This window comes from Salvelinus sp. IW2-2015, linkage group LG22, assembly GCF_002910315.2.
Source record: "Salvelinus sp. IW2-2015 linkage group LG22, ASM291031v2, whole genome shotgun sequence".
NCBI lineage: Eukaryota > Metazoa > Chordata > Actinopteri > Salmoniformes > Salmonidae > Salvelinus > Salvelinus sp. IW2-2015.
Window position 1 is genome coordinate 4,280,247 of NC_036862.1, and position 18,274 is coordinate 4,298,520.

At 42.3% G+C, this 18,274-nt stretch overlaps 1 protein-coding gene across 2 annotated transcripts; it reads left to right on the top strand.

Moving 5' to 3' along the window:
* Positions 1 to 3,676: 3,676 nt before the first annotated feature.
* Positions 3,677 to 18,003, top strand: pde9ac (phosphodiesterase 9ac). Of its 2 annotated transcripts, XM_024014174.3 has the most exons (19): positions 3,677 to 3,764; positions 4,220 to 4,422; positions 10,963 to 11,033; positions 11,373 to 11,450; positions 11,638 to 11,681; positions 11,903 to 11,957; positions 12,080 to 12,150; positions 12,293 to 12,380; positions 12,541 to 12,625; positions 12,743 to 12,817; positions 13,093 to 13,179; positions 13,319 to 13,423; positions 13,596 to 13,678; positions 14,025 to 14,181; positions 14,421 to 14,534; positions 15,162 to 15,266; positions 15,532 to 15,660; positions 16,100 to 16,195; positions 17,357 to 18,003. In XM_024014174.3, exons 2-19 carry the CDS (start codon positions 4,354 to 4,356, stop codon positions 17,423 to 17,425), a joined length of 1,581 nt encoding a protein of 526 aa, XP_023869942.1. In that variant the 5' UTR covers positions 3,677 to 3,764; positions 4,220 to 4,353; the 3' UTR covers positions 17,426 to 18,003. The 2 variants fall into 2 exon arrangements, with proteins under 2 accessions (XP_023869942.1, XP_070290065.1); XM_070433964.1 differs by lacking the exons at positions 3,677 to 3,764; positions 4,220 to 4,422 and having other exon boundaries at positions 10,896 to 11,033.
* The last annotated feature ends 271 nt before the right edge of the window (positions 18,004 to 18,274 follow it).

Consider the following 18,274-nt stretch of genomic DNA (forward strand, 5'->3'; position numbering starts at 1 on the left):
CTTATTTTGTCAGTCACTCAACTAGCCATGTCAGCTACCAACTTTTAGATTGGTAAGTTCGTCTAGACAGTTATCTAAACTTGTTGTAATAATGGCCAAATACTGACTGGGCGCACAGGGCAAGTGCCCAGTGTCCCCCACGGATTTTGTTATTCACTCTCACTCAGATACTGTATCATTAACATGGCATAATGGCAAAATGTGTAGATTTGCAGGAAATTAGCTTTAAAACTGTAAAAAATATCTGCCACATGGCAAAATTAGTAGAATTGTATCAAATTTCTCATAAAACTGCAAAATACCCTCTTCCCCATGGACAAATGTGTAGAACTGCTGAAAACCTGCTTTAAACTGCAAAGTAAAAAAAGCTGCCCAATGGCAAAATGAGTAGAATTGCATGAAATGTGTTATAAAATTGGTAAATGTTCTCTCTGCCCCATGGCACTATGTGTAGAACTGCAGATAACTTGCTTTAAAACAACAAAACATGTATCCCTGCCCCATGGCAAAATAAGTACAATTCTTGGAATTTTTTAATCAAATTGCAACATTTTCTCTCCGCTCCATGGGAAAATGTGTATAATTGCATCAAATTAGGTGTAAAACTCCATTTTCTTTAGCTCTGCCACATGGAAAAAATTGTAGAATTGCAGAAAATTAGCTTTAAAACTGCAGTAATGTATCTCTGCCACATTGAAAAATTTGAAGAATTGCATGAAATTTGTTATAAAATTGGTAAATGTTATTTTTTCCCCATGGCAAAATGTGTAGAACTGCAGAAAATTTGAATTAAAATGGGAAAGATGTCTCTCTGCCCCATGGCAAAATAAGTAGATTTATATGGAAGATATAACATTGCAACATTTTCTCTCCACCTCATGGCAAAATGTGTAGAACTGCAGAAAACATGCTTTAAAACTGCAATAATGTCTATCTGCCCCATGGCAAAATAAGTAGAATTGCATGAACTGTATTAGAAAAATACAGTATCTGTGCTTGACGTATCCGATAGCTACAGGGGAGGACAAACAGGAAGAATAGGTAAATAAGGGTCTTTCACCCTCCAGACACAAAACATAAAGGATTTCGAGAAAGGATAGAGAAAGGGGATAAAATGAGCTTCTGAGCAGTCTTCAACAGTTCTGAGCTGTGTTGGGGTCTGAGGGAGCAGGGGAGAGTGTAAGGGCACAAGGCGAGACCCAAATGCAGACACCGGAGGCAGATGGTAGAGGTACGATATTTATTGTAACAAAGGGAGTAGGCAAAGGCAGGTCGGGGACAGGCGAGAGTTCATAAACCAGGTCAGAGTCCAAACAGTACCAGACAATAGGCAGTCTCGAGGTCAGGCCAGGCAGGGGTACGGAGTCAGGACAGGCAAGGGTCGAAACCAGGAGTACTAGAAACAAACAGAAACTGGGAAAAATAGGAGCAAGGAAAACCACTGGTTGACTTGGCAAACAAGACGAACTGGCACAGAGAGACAGGAAACACAGGGATATATACACCGGGATAATAAGCGACACCTGGAGGTAGTGGAGACAATCACAAGGACAGGTAAACAAGATCAGGGTGTGACAGACAGAGAGAGAGAGTGGGGGTAGAGAGAGAGAGGGATTGGGGAAGGAGATAGAGGGAGAGAGGGGAAGCAATAGAGAGAGAGAGCGAGAGAGAACTAGAGAGAGAGAGATAGGTGTGAGTTTGAGAGTAGGAGAGAGATTGAGAGAGAGAGAGAGAGAAAGAGAGAGAGAGAGCGAGAGAGATAGGTGTGAGTTAGAGAGTAGGAGAGAGATTGAGAGAGATAGAGAGAGAGCTAGAGAGAAAGAGAGAGAGAGATTGGTCGTACGTCACTTATCATGAAAATCGGACCGCACATTTCACATTGTTGCCTTTGTCCTGTTGATTCTGCCTCCCCGATTACACAAAAAGGTGTGATGCTCCTTTCTCTCAATTTACATAAGCATTGAAAATATATCTGGTTTTGTTCTCAGCCCCACTGTTCCTATTCCATTTATAAAGATCATTTAAACACAACACTTCTTTAGGCGGCTGAGCTGGGCTGGCACAATATAATATTGTAAACAAATACAGAAGAGTAGATCTGTTTGACTGAGTTTAATGTTTGGGGAAATGATCTTTGCTCTACGGAGCCATCTCTCATCTCTCGTATTAGTCCGAGCTCTCAATGTGCTTTTTCTGCCTCTCTGTCTCTCCCACTAAGGTAATGTGTTCTCAAGGCCTGTACTTGTACCTTAGGGATAGGTTGGCCGCACCAGCTATGTTCGTGTGGCTCTATCTGGCTTGTGTTGTGTTGAGGAGTCAGTCGGTCAGTGGCATATCCGTCCCTGAGAATCAAGGTAGAGGAAGCTGTGATTCCTCCCCCAGTGCAATTAACTATAGCAGACCTGTATGGTTGGAATAGGCATAGTCTTGCCTAGTGTGAGCGTGCCACACACACACATGGGAATTCAAGCATGCGTACACACGCACGCACATTCACACACACTCTCCTCTCAAACCGCGGGATAGATCGTGAGAGAGGGAGGAACGACAGTGACAGCATGAGCATTGCCAAATGGTAGCCCACATTGTTTTATGAAAGACATCTTTGTGAGTTTGTGTTATGGATCGTTGGTTCTAATGCTAGCCTTAACCTTGATTGAACTCAGTTGGCTCTGTTGAATTTTGAAGGTTGTTGATACYGAATGAGAATAGAGGGCTTGAGCGCAAAGTGTATTTGATTTTGATATGGTAGAATAGCCCATTGGTTTAGACATAAACGTGCTTCTTAATCCAGAGTGAATAGTGATTGACTTTTATCACAATGTCTACTTACTGTAGGCCTACATAGATTCACAGCAGTCGATATGATGTTGAAAAGAGGAGTTAAAGGGATATGGGAAGACTGGTAGATCTCTTGTGATCTCTAGATCTCAAGTTGTCTGCTGCTGAACTTGTCTGACTAAACCATCTGCTTGTCTGATTTTCAATGAGGGGTTGAGGAGAGAGAGGTGTGTGTGTGTGTGTGTGTGTGTGTGTGTGTGTGTGTGTGTGTGTGTGAATGAAGAGCTGTTGGATGACCCCACAGGTGGACGATAAGGTCCCACTTGACCTCAAAGCCACCTTTTAGTTCTAAAATCCATCGACGTGAAGTGGATGCTGCCTGCAAATGAAATAAAGACAACTTTATTTGTGAACGTGGATTGTGTTGCCACAACACAGCAGAGCTATCCAAATAGCTTGAACGTATTTCTACATGTTCTTCCGAAGGGTTAAATGCCGTATCTTCTGCTCCCTCGATAGTGAGAGAAAGCAGCAGTTTCACTTGATCCATGTTCTGACAAGTATTAATTGCCTAACTAACGTCCACCGAGCCACTAATCCACTAATCCTACATACCCCCTTCTATTGTATTTTGACCTCCAGTCAATTAACTTACTGACAAAGCACACAAGTAATAAGGTATGAAGTAATAAAGACACTTGAATCATCCCGTGCATACATGCATATATCTCATTGATAAGACGTATGGAAATGAGTGTGTGACAGCTTTCACAGCTTCTATACTAAAGACATTATGGAGATAGGAGGGCAGCCTCTTTTTTTTATCACCGTAGTAACAGTCCCCTGGCAACGGACCAGAGTGCCAATTTTTGAAAAAATACCCCCAGGTTCTCCCATCTCACTCTGTGTATTAGTAGCACCAGCAGCGCCGGGAAAGTTCCGAAGCTTCTCTCGCGTCAAGGGAAAACGCCATCGCTGACACAGTAAGTCATTATGATGTGTTTAATTAGTATTTTACCATGACGGATTAGATTCCAAGATAGAGCTTCAGAATACATTTGTGATTTAATTGTATTTATGTGTATTGTCCTTACAATGCTGTTTTTCATATTTGTGTTGTCATAGTCAGAAGAGTGATAATAATTTCATATGTGTTGATGGAGGTAGATGGAAATTATGAGATGAAAGCAATTGATTGGTCATATTTGATCCGTGATTTTAGTGTGCAGTTGAAAATTACAATGCAAAACTGCTTTATAAGTGAAAAAATGGTGATGGTGCTTCAATTGTTTTCTGGATTACAGATGAATTGAAATCGTAAAATCAGCATATGTAATGATTCATCATTTTCAAGTCTCAGTTCCAATGAAGTTGTTTATTGCAGTATTTCAATAGTGGCTCCTGTGTTGCAGTCATAGCATCTCTCTGTGTTTCCCAGGGCTCTGACCCTGGCCATATAGGCTCCTCTGCAGGAGGACGGGGGCTCCAAACCTTCCTCCTGCTGGATTAGTGAGAGCGAGAGAGAGAGCTAGAGAGAGAACGAGAACGAGAGAGAAGCATAGAGGAATCAGCATGGGTTCCAGCTCCTCTTCCTATGCCCCAAAAACCATCTATCTGGACGTAGATGGTAAGGTTCAGAAGGTGGGTCCTACTCTAGGAGATTTATATTGTCTCTCTTTTCCCCATTCCCTTTTTTGATCGTTGTCCCTGGATAAGGTGCGTCCACCTCTTTATGAGGTTTATATTTTCTCCCCAATTATTATATCTTTTTTAATTATCGAATTCTATCTGATATTATCCGAATCAGCTGAGTTAACAGATTGCGCCATCAGCTATTTTCTCTACCGTAGCTAGTCAGCATACTTAAAATGAAATAGTGAACACCAAGAATTCATCTCTTATTACCTATCCACGAGTTCCATCCATTTTCATTAGCAAATATCCTAGTTGACCAAAATGAGATCCACAGACAGAGTAATCATGCTCTTCTCTTCTGTGTAAGAGGAGATGTCCTCTGAGCTAGTCAGTGGGAGAGCTGGGGTCACTGTGTGGGGACTCCCACGCACAGCATCCAAATGATCTTGTTTGATTACATCCCTTCAATCATTGAGGTCCCTGGCTGCAATGAGGGAGTCAACCAATAGACAGACAGATGCTGAAATGATGTCATTTTTCTGGTAATGGTAGGCTACAGGTAGGCTGCAGTATGATTTGACTACTGTATGAATCAGGTGACCAAACCAAAAGCTCGCCAAAGTCATATAATCTCTACAGGTGGCCAATGAGATTGACAGAATGTGGGTTCATTATGGCTCCACGGTTTTTGTCGGTTACCCCACACCTACTCTCGTGCACCAGTCATTCTGTGCCCCTTGTTGCCTATATTCTCTATTTTATTTCTACATTCGGGGTGAATACGTTGTAAATACTCCTCAAAACATGAGTCATGTGAGAGGCCTCTGAAGTAGCTGTGTTTTCAAGTTGTGCTAAAAATAGACCAAGAGGTGGTGTGACGGCGTGGTTCACAGGTGTTCGTGGCGGACTTTGAAACAAACACAGACAGTGCCACCTGTTGCAAGTATGTTCTATGCCTCAATTGTTTTCTACTCCCCCCTGAGTCTGAGGAGATGGCCCTGTGTGGCTCAGTTGGTGAAAGCGCGTTGCTTCCAACGTTGTAGTTTAAATTCCCGCAAGGATCACATGCAGAAAACGTATGCACTCACTGTACTGTAAGGAAAACCACTGTGTGGTGGACTGATTCATTATCAAAGGGGGAAGAAACAGAACGTGATATTTGTGAGGGTAGAAACATCACTAGCCTACCCAGTATGTTCTTGTTATCGCAGCTCCCGGGCCATTGCACTGTAAGCATGTAATGCAGATAGGCAACAATATAGGCTACTGTGTCTCATATTTGCTCTCATCATATAAGCTACAACATTGTGGTGTGAGGGTCGCCACCGACTCAGAAGTTTGAGCGATCTCGCTCTCTGAGGTCGTTGTGAGCAAAGTTTAATCAGGTCAACACCCACAAGGCCGTGGGGCCCGATGGTATTCCAGGGCACTTTGTCAGAGCATGCGCATAACAGCTGGCAGGCTTATTCACAGTCATTTTCAACCTCTCCGTGTCCCAGTCTGTAATCCCCAAATGTTTTAAGATGACCACCATCATTACTGTTCCCAAGAACTCTAACGCTTCCTGCCACAATGACTACCGCCCTGTAAGCATTCACATCTGTAATCATGACATGCTTTTAGAGGCTGGATATGGCACACATCAACACTAGACCTACTCCAATTTGCATAACGCCCCAACAGAACCATAGACGACACATTCTCAATTGCACTCCACACTCCCCTCATCCACCTAGATGCGTAAGAGGAATACCAGTGTGAGAGTGCTGTTCATTGACTACAGCTCAGAATTCAACACCATTGTCCCCTCCAAGCTCGTCACCAAGCTTAGGACCCTGGGAGTGCACACCTCCCTCTGCAACTGAATCCTGGACTTCCTGACGGGCCGCCCCCAGGTGGTGAGGGTATGTAACATCACCTACATCACGCTGACCCTCAACACGAGGGCCCCACAGGGTGTGTGCTTAGTCCCCTCCTGTACTCCCTGTTCAACCACAACTGCATTACCACACACAACTCCAACACCATCATCAAGTTTGCTGACGATGCGACGGTGGTAGGCCTGATCACCGACGACGATGAGACAGCCTACAGAAAGAAGGAGGCCTGTGACCTGGCAGTGTGGGGCCGGAACAACAACCACTCCCTCCACGTCAGTAAGGCCAAGGAGCTGATAGTGGACTACAAGATACGGGGGGACGGGGGGATGGGGGGGTACCACCCACATCGATGAGGCTGCAGTGGAGCGGGTCGAGAGTTCCTCTCTGTGCAAATCACTAAGAATCTAAAATGGTATGGGCCCTCAAATCCTCAAAAAGTCCTACAGCTGTAGCATTGAGAGCATTTTGACTAGTTGCATCACTGCTTGGTATGGCAAATGTACTGTCCTCGATCACATGGCTCTACAGATGGTGATGCGGACAGCCCAGTACATCATTGGGAGCGAGCTCCCTGCCATCCAGGACCTGGAGTGAAAGGAAGGCCCGGAAAATGGTTAAAGACTCCAACCACATTTTTTTAAACAACTAATTGACCGATGTCGGTTAACCTCTCCGGTATCATTGGGACGCTAGCATCCCACCTCGACAACAGCCAGTGAAATTGCAGGGCGCCAAATTCAAACAACAAAAATCCCATAATACACCATTTTAAAGATTAACTTCTTGTTAATCCAACCACAGTGTCCGATTTCAAAAAGGCTTTACGGCGAAAGCACACCATGCGATTATGTTAGGACAGCGCCTAGCCACAAGAAACCATACAGACATTTCACAGCCAAGGAGAGGACTCACAAAAGTCAGAAATAGCGATTAAATGAATCACTAACCTTTGATGATCTTCATCTGGTGGCACTCCCAGGATTCCATGTTACACAATAAATGTTYGTTTTGTTCGATAATGTCCCTCTTTATGTCCAAAAACCTCAGTTTAAATTGGCGCGTTATGTTCAGTAATGCATTGTCTCAAATAACATCCGGTGAAATTGCAGAGAGCCAAATCAAATTACAGAAATACTCATCATAAACATTGATGAAAGATTCAAGTGTTATACGATTAAATATACACTTCTTGTTAATCCAACCGCTGTGTCAGATTTCAAAAAGGCATTACGGCGAAAGCACACCATGTGATTATGTTAGGACAGCGCCTAGCCACAAAACACCATACAGACATTTTCCAGCCAGGGAGAGGAATCACAAAGTCAGAAATAGCGATTAAATTAATCACTTCCCTTTGATGATCTTCATCTGGTGGCACTCCCAGGACTCCATGTTACACAATAAATGTTCATTTTGTTCGATAATGTCCCTCTTTATGTCCAAAAACTTCAGTTTTGTTGGTGCGTTTAGTTCAGTAATCCAAAGGCACAAAGCGTGCTCTCAACACCCAGACAAAAAGTCAAAAAAGTACAATAAAAGTTCGTAGAAACATGTCAAACGATGTTTAAAATCAATCCTCAGGTTGTTTTTGTAATAAATAATCAATAATATTTCAACCAGACAAAAGCTTTGTCAATAGAAAAGGAGAAACAAGAAAGGCGCGCTCCCAATCACGTGCTGGCTTCATGTCTGGAAATTGCCACTGTCCACTCATTGAAAGTGCTGTATCTCCCTCATTTTTCAGAGTAAAAGCCTGAAACAATGCCTAAAGACTGGCCACATGTAGAAGAAGCCATAGAGATCGTGAACTGGGTCCTAAGTCTTTGTATGGTGGATAGGCTTTCAATGGAAAAACAGCCTTTCAAAATAATAGTACTTCCTGGATAGATTTTCCTCAGGTTTTCGCCTGCCATATCAGTTCTGTTATACTCAGAGACATTATTTTAACAGTTTTGGAAACTTTAGAGTGTTTTCTATCCAAATCTAAAATATCCTAGCTTCTGGGCCTGAGTAGCAGRCCGTTTAATTTGGGCACGCTTTTCATCCAAAATTCCAAATGCTGCCCCCTACCCTAGTGAAGTTAAATTATTTGAATTCCATTTCATTCAACAACAAAAAATGGTGAGCTCGATGCTCACATTGCACATTGCGCTGAAGTTTCTCTACAGATACAGTGCCAGTCAAATGTTTGGACACATCTTCTCATTTCAGGGTTTTTCTTTATTTGTACTATTTTCTACATTGTTAAATAATAGTGTAGACATCAAAACTAGGAAATAACACATATGGAATCATGTAGTAATCAAAAAAGAGTTAAACAAATCAAAATATATTCAAAGAAGCCACACTTTGCCTTGATGACAGCAATGTTGAGTACTTGTTGGCTGCTTTTCCTTCACTCTGCGGTCCAACTCATCCCAAACCATCTCAATTTGGTTGAGGTTGGGTGATTGTGGAGGCCAGGTCATCTGATGCAGCACTCCATCACTCTCCTTCTTGGTCAAGATAGCCCTTACGCAGCCTGGAGGTGTGTTGGGTCATTGTCCTGTTAAAAAACAATTGTTAGTCCCACTAAACACAAACCAGATGGGATGGCTTACCGCTGCAGAATGCTGTGGTGGCCATGCTGGTTAAGTGTGCCTTGAATTCTAAATAAATCACAGACAGTGTCACCAGCAAAGCACCCCCTCAGCATCACACCTCCTCCTCCATGCTTCACTTTGGGAACCACACATGCAGAGATCCTCTGTTCACCTATTCTGAGTCTCACAAAGACACGGCGGTTGGAACCAAACATCTCCAATTTGGAACCATTAGACCAAAGGACAGATTGCCACCGGTCTAAGGTCCATTGCTCGTGTTTCTTGGCCTAAGCAAGTCTCTTCTTATAGTTGTCCTTATTGGTTTCTTTGCAGCAATTCAACCACGAAGGCCTGATTCACGCAGTCAACTCTGAACAGTTGATATTGAGATGTGTTACCTGAACTCTGTGAAACATTTATTTGGGCTGCAATTTCTGAGGCTGTAAAGTCTAATGAACTTATCCTTTGCAGCAGAGGTAACTCTGGGTCTTCCTTTCCTGTGGCGGTCCTCATGAGAGCCAGTTTCATCATAGCACTTCATGGTTTTTGCGAGTGCACTTGAAGAAACTTTCAAAGTTATTGAAATGTTCTGTATTGACTGACCTTCATGTGATAAAGTAATGATGGATTGTCATTTCTCTTTGTTTATTTGAGCTGTTCTTGCCACAATATGGACTTTGTCTTTTACCAAATAGGTCTATCTTCTGTACACCACCCTACCTTATCACAACACAACTGATTGGCTCAAACGCATCAAGAAGGAAAGAAATTACACAAATTTACTTTTAACAAGGCACACTTGTTAATTGAAATGCATTCCATGAAGCTGGTTGAGAGAATTCCAAGAGTGTGCAAAGCGGTCATCTAGGCAAAGGGTGGCTACTTTGAAGAATCTCAAATATAAAATATATTTGGATTTGTTTAACACTTTTTCATTTACTACATGATTCCATATGTGTTATTTCATAGTTTTGATGTCTTCACTTTTCTTCTACAATGTAGAAAATAGTAAAAGTAAAGAAAACTCCTTGAATGAGTAGGTGTGTCCAAACTTCAGATCTAATGTCCAAACAGTGCTATGCAATGTTGCATTTGGCAGCATTTCAAAAAGCAACTGCTTCTCCAATGGATATGTCCTCCAATTTCTTTGGCCCATTAAACCTAGAATGCATTCAGGTATAAAAATGGTCAATGCCCTCTTCATATTTTATCCACTTAGCACAAGTGACTCAACCAGATTTTGTTACCTTTGAACACTGACTTGCCTATTTCTTTAAGTCTGCTTGGATTTTGGATACATAGAGCTAGGCATTTAGTAAAGCCAGTATACTTGGGATTACACAAACCTCTGTTGTTATGGCGGCATAGAGTTTTTCAAGTAGAGACCTGAAAGTGACACATGTCCATTCAAGGCCTCGAGAGTTTGAGGGATTGTCTACTACATCTGCTTGTGCAAAAAGGTCTTCAGGTTGTTGGAGGCTAGCCAACATCGCAAGCTTAGATGCACTTTATTTGACAATTCATTTCAGACAGACACACTATGAAACGAACATGAGTGCCGTCAGTATACCACTACATAACTGACATTGTTTATAAAATGTATAATCTGTTTTGGCAATTCTGTGTCTATTGCCGTGATTTACAGAGAACGATACAAACTCTCTCACTGGGTTGATGACGCAAGGATTTGTTGCTAGTATGCTGTTAGAGTCGTCGTATTATCCACGAGATTGGGTTGGTCCCTGACAAGGGTAGGCTACACTGTGTTTAGTTCACACACGTCTTCAACTGCATGCCTTTGTGATTTAGTCCTCGGCATCTTAACTCTCAACATACAGGGTTCACTTGAAAGAGACATGTGCATCTTAATGTAACTTCCCTGTTTAAATAAATGATAAATAAACCTTTTTAAAAATACAATTGTTTTCTTCCCCCACTCTTTCCACTTTAGACACTGCAGATTTTTTTTATTTTTTTTTACATAACACACTTAGGTCTCGCAGAGAGCGGACTGTTTTAGGTTGCTTGAGATGCGTAGAGCGACAAGAACGACTCTCACCACGCGTCGGCCTTCTTTTTCACAGGTGGTTTTCAGTCGTCACTGCAGCCCATGTGACATCAAGGAGCTCCTTTGTTCCTCGTCCAACATCCCCAGGTCAGTGACATTTCTCCTTCTCTCGTCTCTCCCACCACTCCCCCGCAGTCACACATCCGTCTAAAGTATGCATTACACACAAAACCCGTGTTTCAAGTTCACTACAAATGTATCGACTCACTATCCTGACAGAGCTGTATGAATGATAAGTCAACTACAAGTAAACACCAAACGACAAGCTTATTAGCGTGTGTTTTAGAGAATGCTAACAAGAAATGTAGGTTGGAACCCGGTATAGTGCACTACTTTTGTGCCCTGGTCAAAAGTAGTGCCGTTTGGGAATAGGGTGCTATTTGGAACGCACCCTTATTATTTATTCTTGTTGCTCCCCGTCCATAGGAATACTGCTATCATGATGGTAGATCCTGAAGGGGCCCTGGTGTCCATAGACCCTACTATGCCTACCAACTCTCCCAAGTAACACATCACCTTTACCCTAATCACCAAATCTCATTGATACAGTATATTTATTGATCTCGGTCATAGAAAATCATTCCTGACCGTTGTTAATCCAAAGAATGCCTAGCATTTGTACGATGTGTAAAAATGATTTTCAAATGTGATGTAGACAATGATGTTGGAATGTCACTGACATGTTTTACAGCTCCTTGTACAAAGTCATTTCTTTATCCACCGGTCAGCTAGGAGGTGAAGTACCAACATGATATTTCAAATTCAGAAACACTTTTTAGACTTTTACCTTTTAGTCCTTAATTCAATTTTACTCACATAGCTCGCATAAAGCGATCACAGCAAAACGTTAAAACAATGTAAAAACAACAGATCTGGCTACTAAACATTTCTTCATGTTCACAGGTAGCATTTTGATCACTAAAGGTGATTTATTTCTTGTTTGTTTGCACCCACAGATAAAGAAGACATGTTTCAGAACGTGTTATCTCAGGTGGCGGAGCAGTTCAGCAGGTAATTGGTGCGTTTATGTTCCGCTGCAGACAGAAGCGCTACGCTTTAGTCTTTTTCTGAAGAAATACTTCCATGACACCAGAGGCTTTTCAAACAAACCCCTTTCACATATTTTTTTGCAGGGCTTTCCGAATCAACGAGCTGAAAACTGAGGTGACCAACAGACTGGCAATGTTGGAGAAAAGAGTGGAGTGTACGTGCAAGTTTTTTTTAAACTGAACTTTCGATGTGTGTTTCTCTCTTTGTGTGTGTGTGTGTGTGTGTTTCTGTGTGCTGTTGTTTCACTGTTACTGGATTCCCCGTTTTATGTACTAACAGTCGTGTTGTCGTTACAGTGGAGGGACTGAAGGTGGTGGAGATTGAGAAGTGCAAAAATGACCTAAAGAAACTACGAGATGAGATGACATCCAGAGGAGGAGGGAGGTACGGTGACCTTTGACATAAATGACACTCATCAAGCCATGCTCCAGATTTCTTAGGATATTCTATAGAAAGACTTTTAAAATGTTGTTGTGATTTAGAGAAATCATACAGCTAGTAGATTGATGATACAAATATGATGGATTTGCTCGCATCTCTTCAGAGTTGGGAACTGTCCCTGCAAGTACAACTTCTCAGACGACGGGAAAAAGCTTAATCCCAGACGTGACGTCCCAAGTTATCCAAAGGTACATAATTAGGGGATTCTAGTAATATACAGTAGGCTACACATATCTAAAGATATTCATCACTTTGACATCATTAATCCTAGAACTGATGCTGTGATTTCTCTCTCATTACTACAGTACACCTTATCCCAGGAGACTATTGAAGCACTGAAGAAGCCAACATTCGATGTCTGGCATTGGGAACACAATGAGGTTTGTTCTCTTGAGATTCAGATCTGATATCTATCATATTTCCAACCAGGCATATATAATCACATTTTTGGTAGTAAAACATTTTGAAGTGTTTTCTCGAACTGTGAACTTAAAGGAATATCTACACTCAAAAACTATATTTTGGTATTTTGTTAATTAGTCCAATCCCAAAATGTTTTGCATGTCAGCAATCAAGTTTAAGATAGAGCACTTGCTGTGCCTTATGATGATGATCTGTAGTATTCCTTTGACTTTGTCTTTGATCGGTGGCTTAGATGCTGAGCTGCTTGGAGTACATGTACCATGACCTGGGACTGGTGAAGGAATTCAACATGAACCCCATCACTCTCAAACGCTGGCTGGTAAAAGTAGAACTGTATAAAAGCAATTACCTCAACAAGTGGACATGCAAACTGATATGGAACAACAACTTCATAGAAGAGAACCAAAGAGTATTGATGACTATTTGGCCAGTTTGATTGACAGCTTTCTTTCTCACAGCTGGGCATTCAGGAGAACTATCGCAGCAACCCGTTCCACAACTTCCGCCACTGCTTCTGTGTCAGTCAGATGATGTATGGCATGATTAACCTGTGTAACCTGCCGGTAAGAAACGACGGTACTAATATAATATAATACATGCAATTTACCAGATACACATGGTCTATAACTAGGGTCCAGAGTTTTTTCCTGGTCAGGTCAGGATGTCAGGAAAATCTCCTGGCACCTTGTACTAGAGATTTATAGGAGACTAACATGTGCTGTGTGTGTTCCTCAGGAGAAGATGACTCTGACGGACATGGGCATTCTCATGACAGCTGCAGTGTGCCACGACCTGGACCACCCCGGCTACAACAACACGTAAGTGCCCAAAGGTTCCTACTCTGCGCCTCAGTTCCCCCTGCTCTACAGCATTCACTAGGTCTCCGAATAGATGYTGACGATAGACACAATACTGACGTGTTCATTCACAAAGAGATGTTCTGGAACTTCTTCATTGATGTTATTACATTGTGGAAATGGTCCWATCTATACTTCCAGGTTTGATGATGTAAAGTTAGAAGTTCCTTCCTAACCATGTAACATGACCAGGGTAAAACTCTGGGCCCTAGTGATTATAGGCTTCCCTGGTCAGGTCATGTTGTCAAGGAACACTCCTGGTCTTAGGCATAAATCAACTGTCACAGAGGTGTATTTTGCTCGTCAGGTACCAGATCAACGCTCGCACAGAGCTGGCCGTGCGTTACAACGATATATCTCCCCTGGAGAACCATCACTGCGCCGTGGCCTTCCAGATCCTCTCGCTGCCCGAGTGCAACATATTCGCCAACGTCGAATTGGAGGCCTACAAGCAGATCAGACAGGTAGGTGGTGTCCTAGGCTAATGCACAGGGATTCTTCTGCATCCCAATTTGCACCCTATTACCTACATGTGCACCACTGTTGACAGAAGTAGTGCACTATATTGGGAATAGGGTCCCATTTGGGTTGCTGCTTTTGTCTTTTTGCATTTCCGTCTCTCCAACTAACCACGAGATGTTTTGAGTTGGCCTAAGGCAGGAGGGGGTTTCAGAATTTGTGATGATTCCATCTCCCTTTACAGGCCATCATTACCCTGATCTTGGCCACAGACATGGCCCGGCATGGAGAAATATTAGACTCCTTCAAACATAAAGTGGACAGCTTTGACTTCACCAACGAGGAGCATGTCACATGCGTACGTATCGCACATCACACGGCATCAACTGTCTGTGTATACTGTATATCAAGAGGTGCCAAATAGGCATACCTTTGTTCAGGTATAGCCTCAGCACTTCAGCAAACAACAGAAAGCAGGAGGGGTGCTCAATTAAAAAATACAGGGATGGAAAAATAGTGCATASCCAAGAAAGACTTTGAATAGTGGACTGGTGATATCATGTGATTGTAATGGAGATAAGAATRTACTGGAAGCTCACTCCACAGCTATCTTGAAATGCCACTGATGGAGCTGTCAGATTAGATCTTTTTTTGATAGCTCAAACGGTTGGTACGTTGTCAAGGCGGGCGTTCACGTGTGTCTGCGAGCAGAGGATCACTGGTTCAAGCCCGATATGGGGACAGCTAAACTGTTTGCAGCACACTGATTTCGGTTTCATGACGTCAGTCCTGTCCATCCTATTTAATAAAGCCAGAGGGTTCTAAGACAAAGTGCCTGTGTTAATMTTAAGCGCTCCGAAGCCTTTTACCACAAGTAGACCTTTCCTGGAAAGTCAAACTCGCTAGCCAATGATAAAAACTATGGTTGGTGTCGACATAACGCACGGCCAAAAGTTCTCTTTATGCCTTGTCCGTATGTGTGCAGCTGAAGATGGTTCTGATCAAATGCTGTGACATCTCCAAYGAGGTCCGGCCTACCGAGGTGGCCGAACCCTGGGTGGACTGTCTGCTGGAGGAGTATTTCATGCAGGTGACCTCGATCGAGTCGAATAATAATCATGCATAATAATAAAGTCTAATAATAATGAGTCTAGTAATGTGTTGATTGGAATTATGGGGTGAAAACAGTCTCAGCTGTCACTCTTGAAGTGGCGCATGCTTTATTTATAAGGGTAAAAATCAATTGTGTTTCGGGTGCCGTCTTGGCCTTCATCAGGATTAGTCTGTTCATTTAGAATGATGTCATTAACGAGTGGAGTGACATGTGCAAACCCTCCTGTCTCGGGAATGGACAGAGTGACAGGGAGAAGACTGAAGGGCTGCCGGTGGCTCCGTTTATGGACAGAGACAAAGTGACCAAGCCCACTGCCCAGATCGGATTCATCAAGTTTGTCCTCATCCCAATGTTTGAGACAGTCATGAAGGTAGGCGTGTGTGTTTGAACTACAAAGCAATGTCACCATATTTAAAATATATATATATATATATATATTTAACTCGGCAAGTCAGTTAAGAACAAATTCTTATTTACAATGACAGCCTAAGAACAGTGTGTTAACTAACTTGTTCAGGAGCAGAACGACAGATTTTTACCTCGTCAGCTTTTGGTTACTGGCCCAACGCTCTAACCACTAGGCTACCTGCCGCTCCAATATTAGATTGACATAGTGTGCAAGTATGCGTGTGTCGGTGTTGGTGTTTGTGCACACATGCGTGTGTGCATGCGTGCCCGCCTGCGAGTGTTTGCGTGTGCCTCCGTTTTGTACACGTCTCTTATATTTCATGACCTCTTGAAAACAATGTCAATGGACAATTCCATACGATCCTGAATACCTACCCGCCATCCTCCCCTGTGTGTTGCAGCTCTTCCCCCAGATTGAGGAGATCATGGTGCAGCCTCTGAGAGACTCCAGAGACCACTACGAGGAGCTGAAGCAGATCGATGACGCCATGACAGAGGTAGGACATCTGTTCTCACTTAACATTACACTGTCCTTCAGGGTCGGGGTGAATTCCATTTGAAGTCCAGTCAACTCGGAAAGTAAACCAAATTCCAATTCCAATTCCCACTTTTCCTAGTTGAAAAACATTGGAGAGAATTGGAATTTCTTATTACTCAYAATCAACCGGGGTATTTGTATCGGGGGAGGGGTGGGGATTACCCGTCTGCGTCCAACCACTTTCTAACATTAAGATGTGTCTTTTGTTCAATGAGGCGCAGAAGAAAAAAACTGAAAATATGTCATTAGGAGGGAAGAAGAAGTAAGCTCTGCTGCTGCGAGCACAGTGGTACTGTGTAAGTAACGGACTCTGATTGGCCTGTAGTGTTAGTCCTGAGTGCCCCCTCTCTCTTCTGCCTCTCTCCAGTCTGCCAACAACAACACTGCTGCAAGCTAGTGAGCTAGCTATAGTAGGAGCACAAGGCTTTTTACTACGACCGCACAATATTTTCATCACTCTGAATTTGCTTTCGAAAAAAKAACTGAATTAACAAAAAAGAAACAGCTCAACTCTACTGCATTACAAATTTTTGTTTTCACAAAAACAAAAATAAAACAGACTCTGAGTATTTGGAAACACCAGCAAGATGAGGCTCTTCCATTGAAGATGAGGTTAATAATTGAATTATTCAGTTCAATAGTATTCCCCTCCAATTTGCACCAATCAGTCCTGGCCCTTGGGAGGGGGGGGCACTCACCACAACACCAAAAACGAAGCTGGTCTATTACATAGACCTGCAGCCCAGTGGCAAAAGCAAAGTGGTGAAAACGTTGCGCTGTCTTAACGTCATCAATGTGGGTCGTTGGATTCTTCACAACCTCATTGATAACGTTTTGACGACCGAATAGTGTCTTCCCCGCCTATGATTTTACAGTTTTTCTCTCCCTTTGCTGTGTGTGGTCGTGCAAGTTCATAGTGTGCAGGATTTTCCACAGCGAAGAGCATTGTGATGGATATGGATACTGATGGAGCCAAGTCACAATCAAGAATGCTTTGTCCTACTCAAAGCACTGTGTGTGTGCGTGAGGGTGTGTGTGTGTGCATGTGTGTGTGCCACTTAATCAGAATCCTCTCTGGAGAATCCCGTCTGATATCCTCAAGTGCTTTTTTTCATTTTAGGGCTCTGGCTCTCGTTTTATGATCCAAAAATTCAAAAAGGTCATGGGTCGTCCTGATCTGCGTCTTTGAAGATGGAGGGTGAAAAGACTTGTCTTCTACACACTGAACCAACCTCAGACTACATGGAACCTCCTGGTTGATCTCCACTGTTTTGTTATGAACATTACAGAAGGACAATCGCTCTGTTTCAATGTCCACACTAGCATACTACATAGAATKAATTCATGTATCAAGCACATTGGAATATAGCTCACCTGAACGCTAGTTGGTCATTGTAGGTATCCACGGCTGTCTATACACAGGCAGCCCAATTCTGATCTTTTTGCCCAATTATTGGCAAAAGATCTGATCTGATTGGTCAAAATACCAATAATTGGGCAAAATATCATAATTGGTCTATGTATACACAACCTATACTAATTTCTGAGTGACAATTGGTCAATGTAGGTATATGTTTTGCCATATTTTCTGCTCTCTGTTTTTAGTCACACTTGTTGATGTTGCCTATTACGGTATAATCAATAACAACTAAKATGTTTACTGGAACACTGTCTTCCCCTTGTTCAATTCTCCTATTCAAATGCAAAACTGTTTCTAAAACAGTTTGAATAAATTGACTCTTAATTTAACCATGTCAAGTACACAGCMTATTTTAACATAATAATTATTATGAGGTTTAAACATTATTACAACAAATTCAACTAATTATCTCCTGGTGTGTGCACTGAATGAATTTACATAAATTCATATTTTGAGGTTTGTGTAATAGCACATCCATTGTTGTTCAATATATTCCGTCTTTAATTACAATCTAAAATGTTATTCTTGTATTTTTATTTATTTTTGCATAGTACATCCTGTGCAAACTACATTACAGTTGTAAAACATCCTTTTATACAAAATGTGTCACCTAGTAAT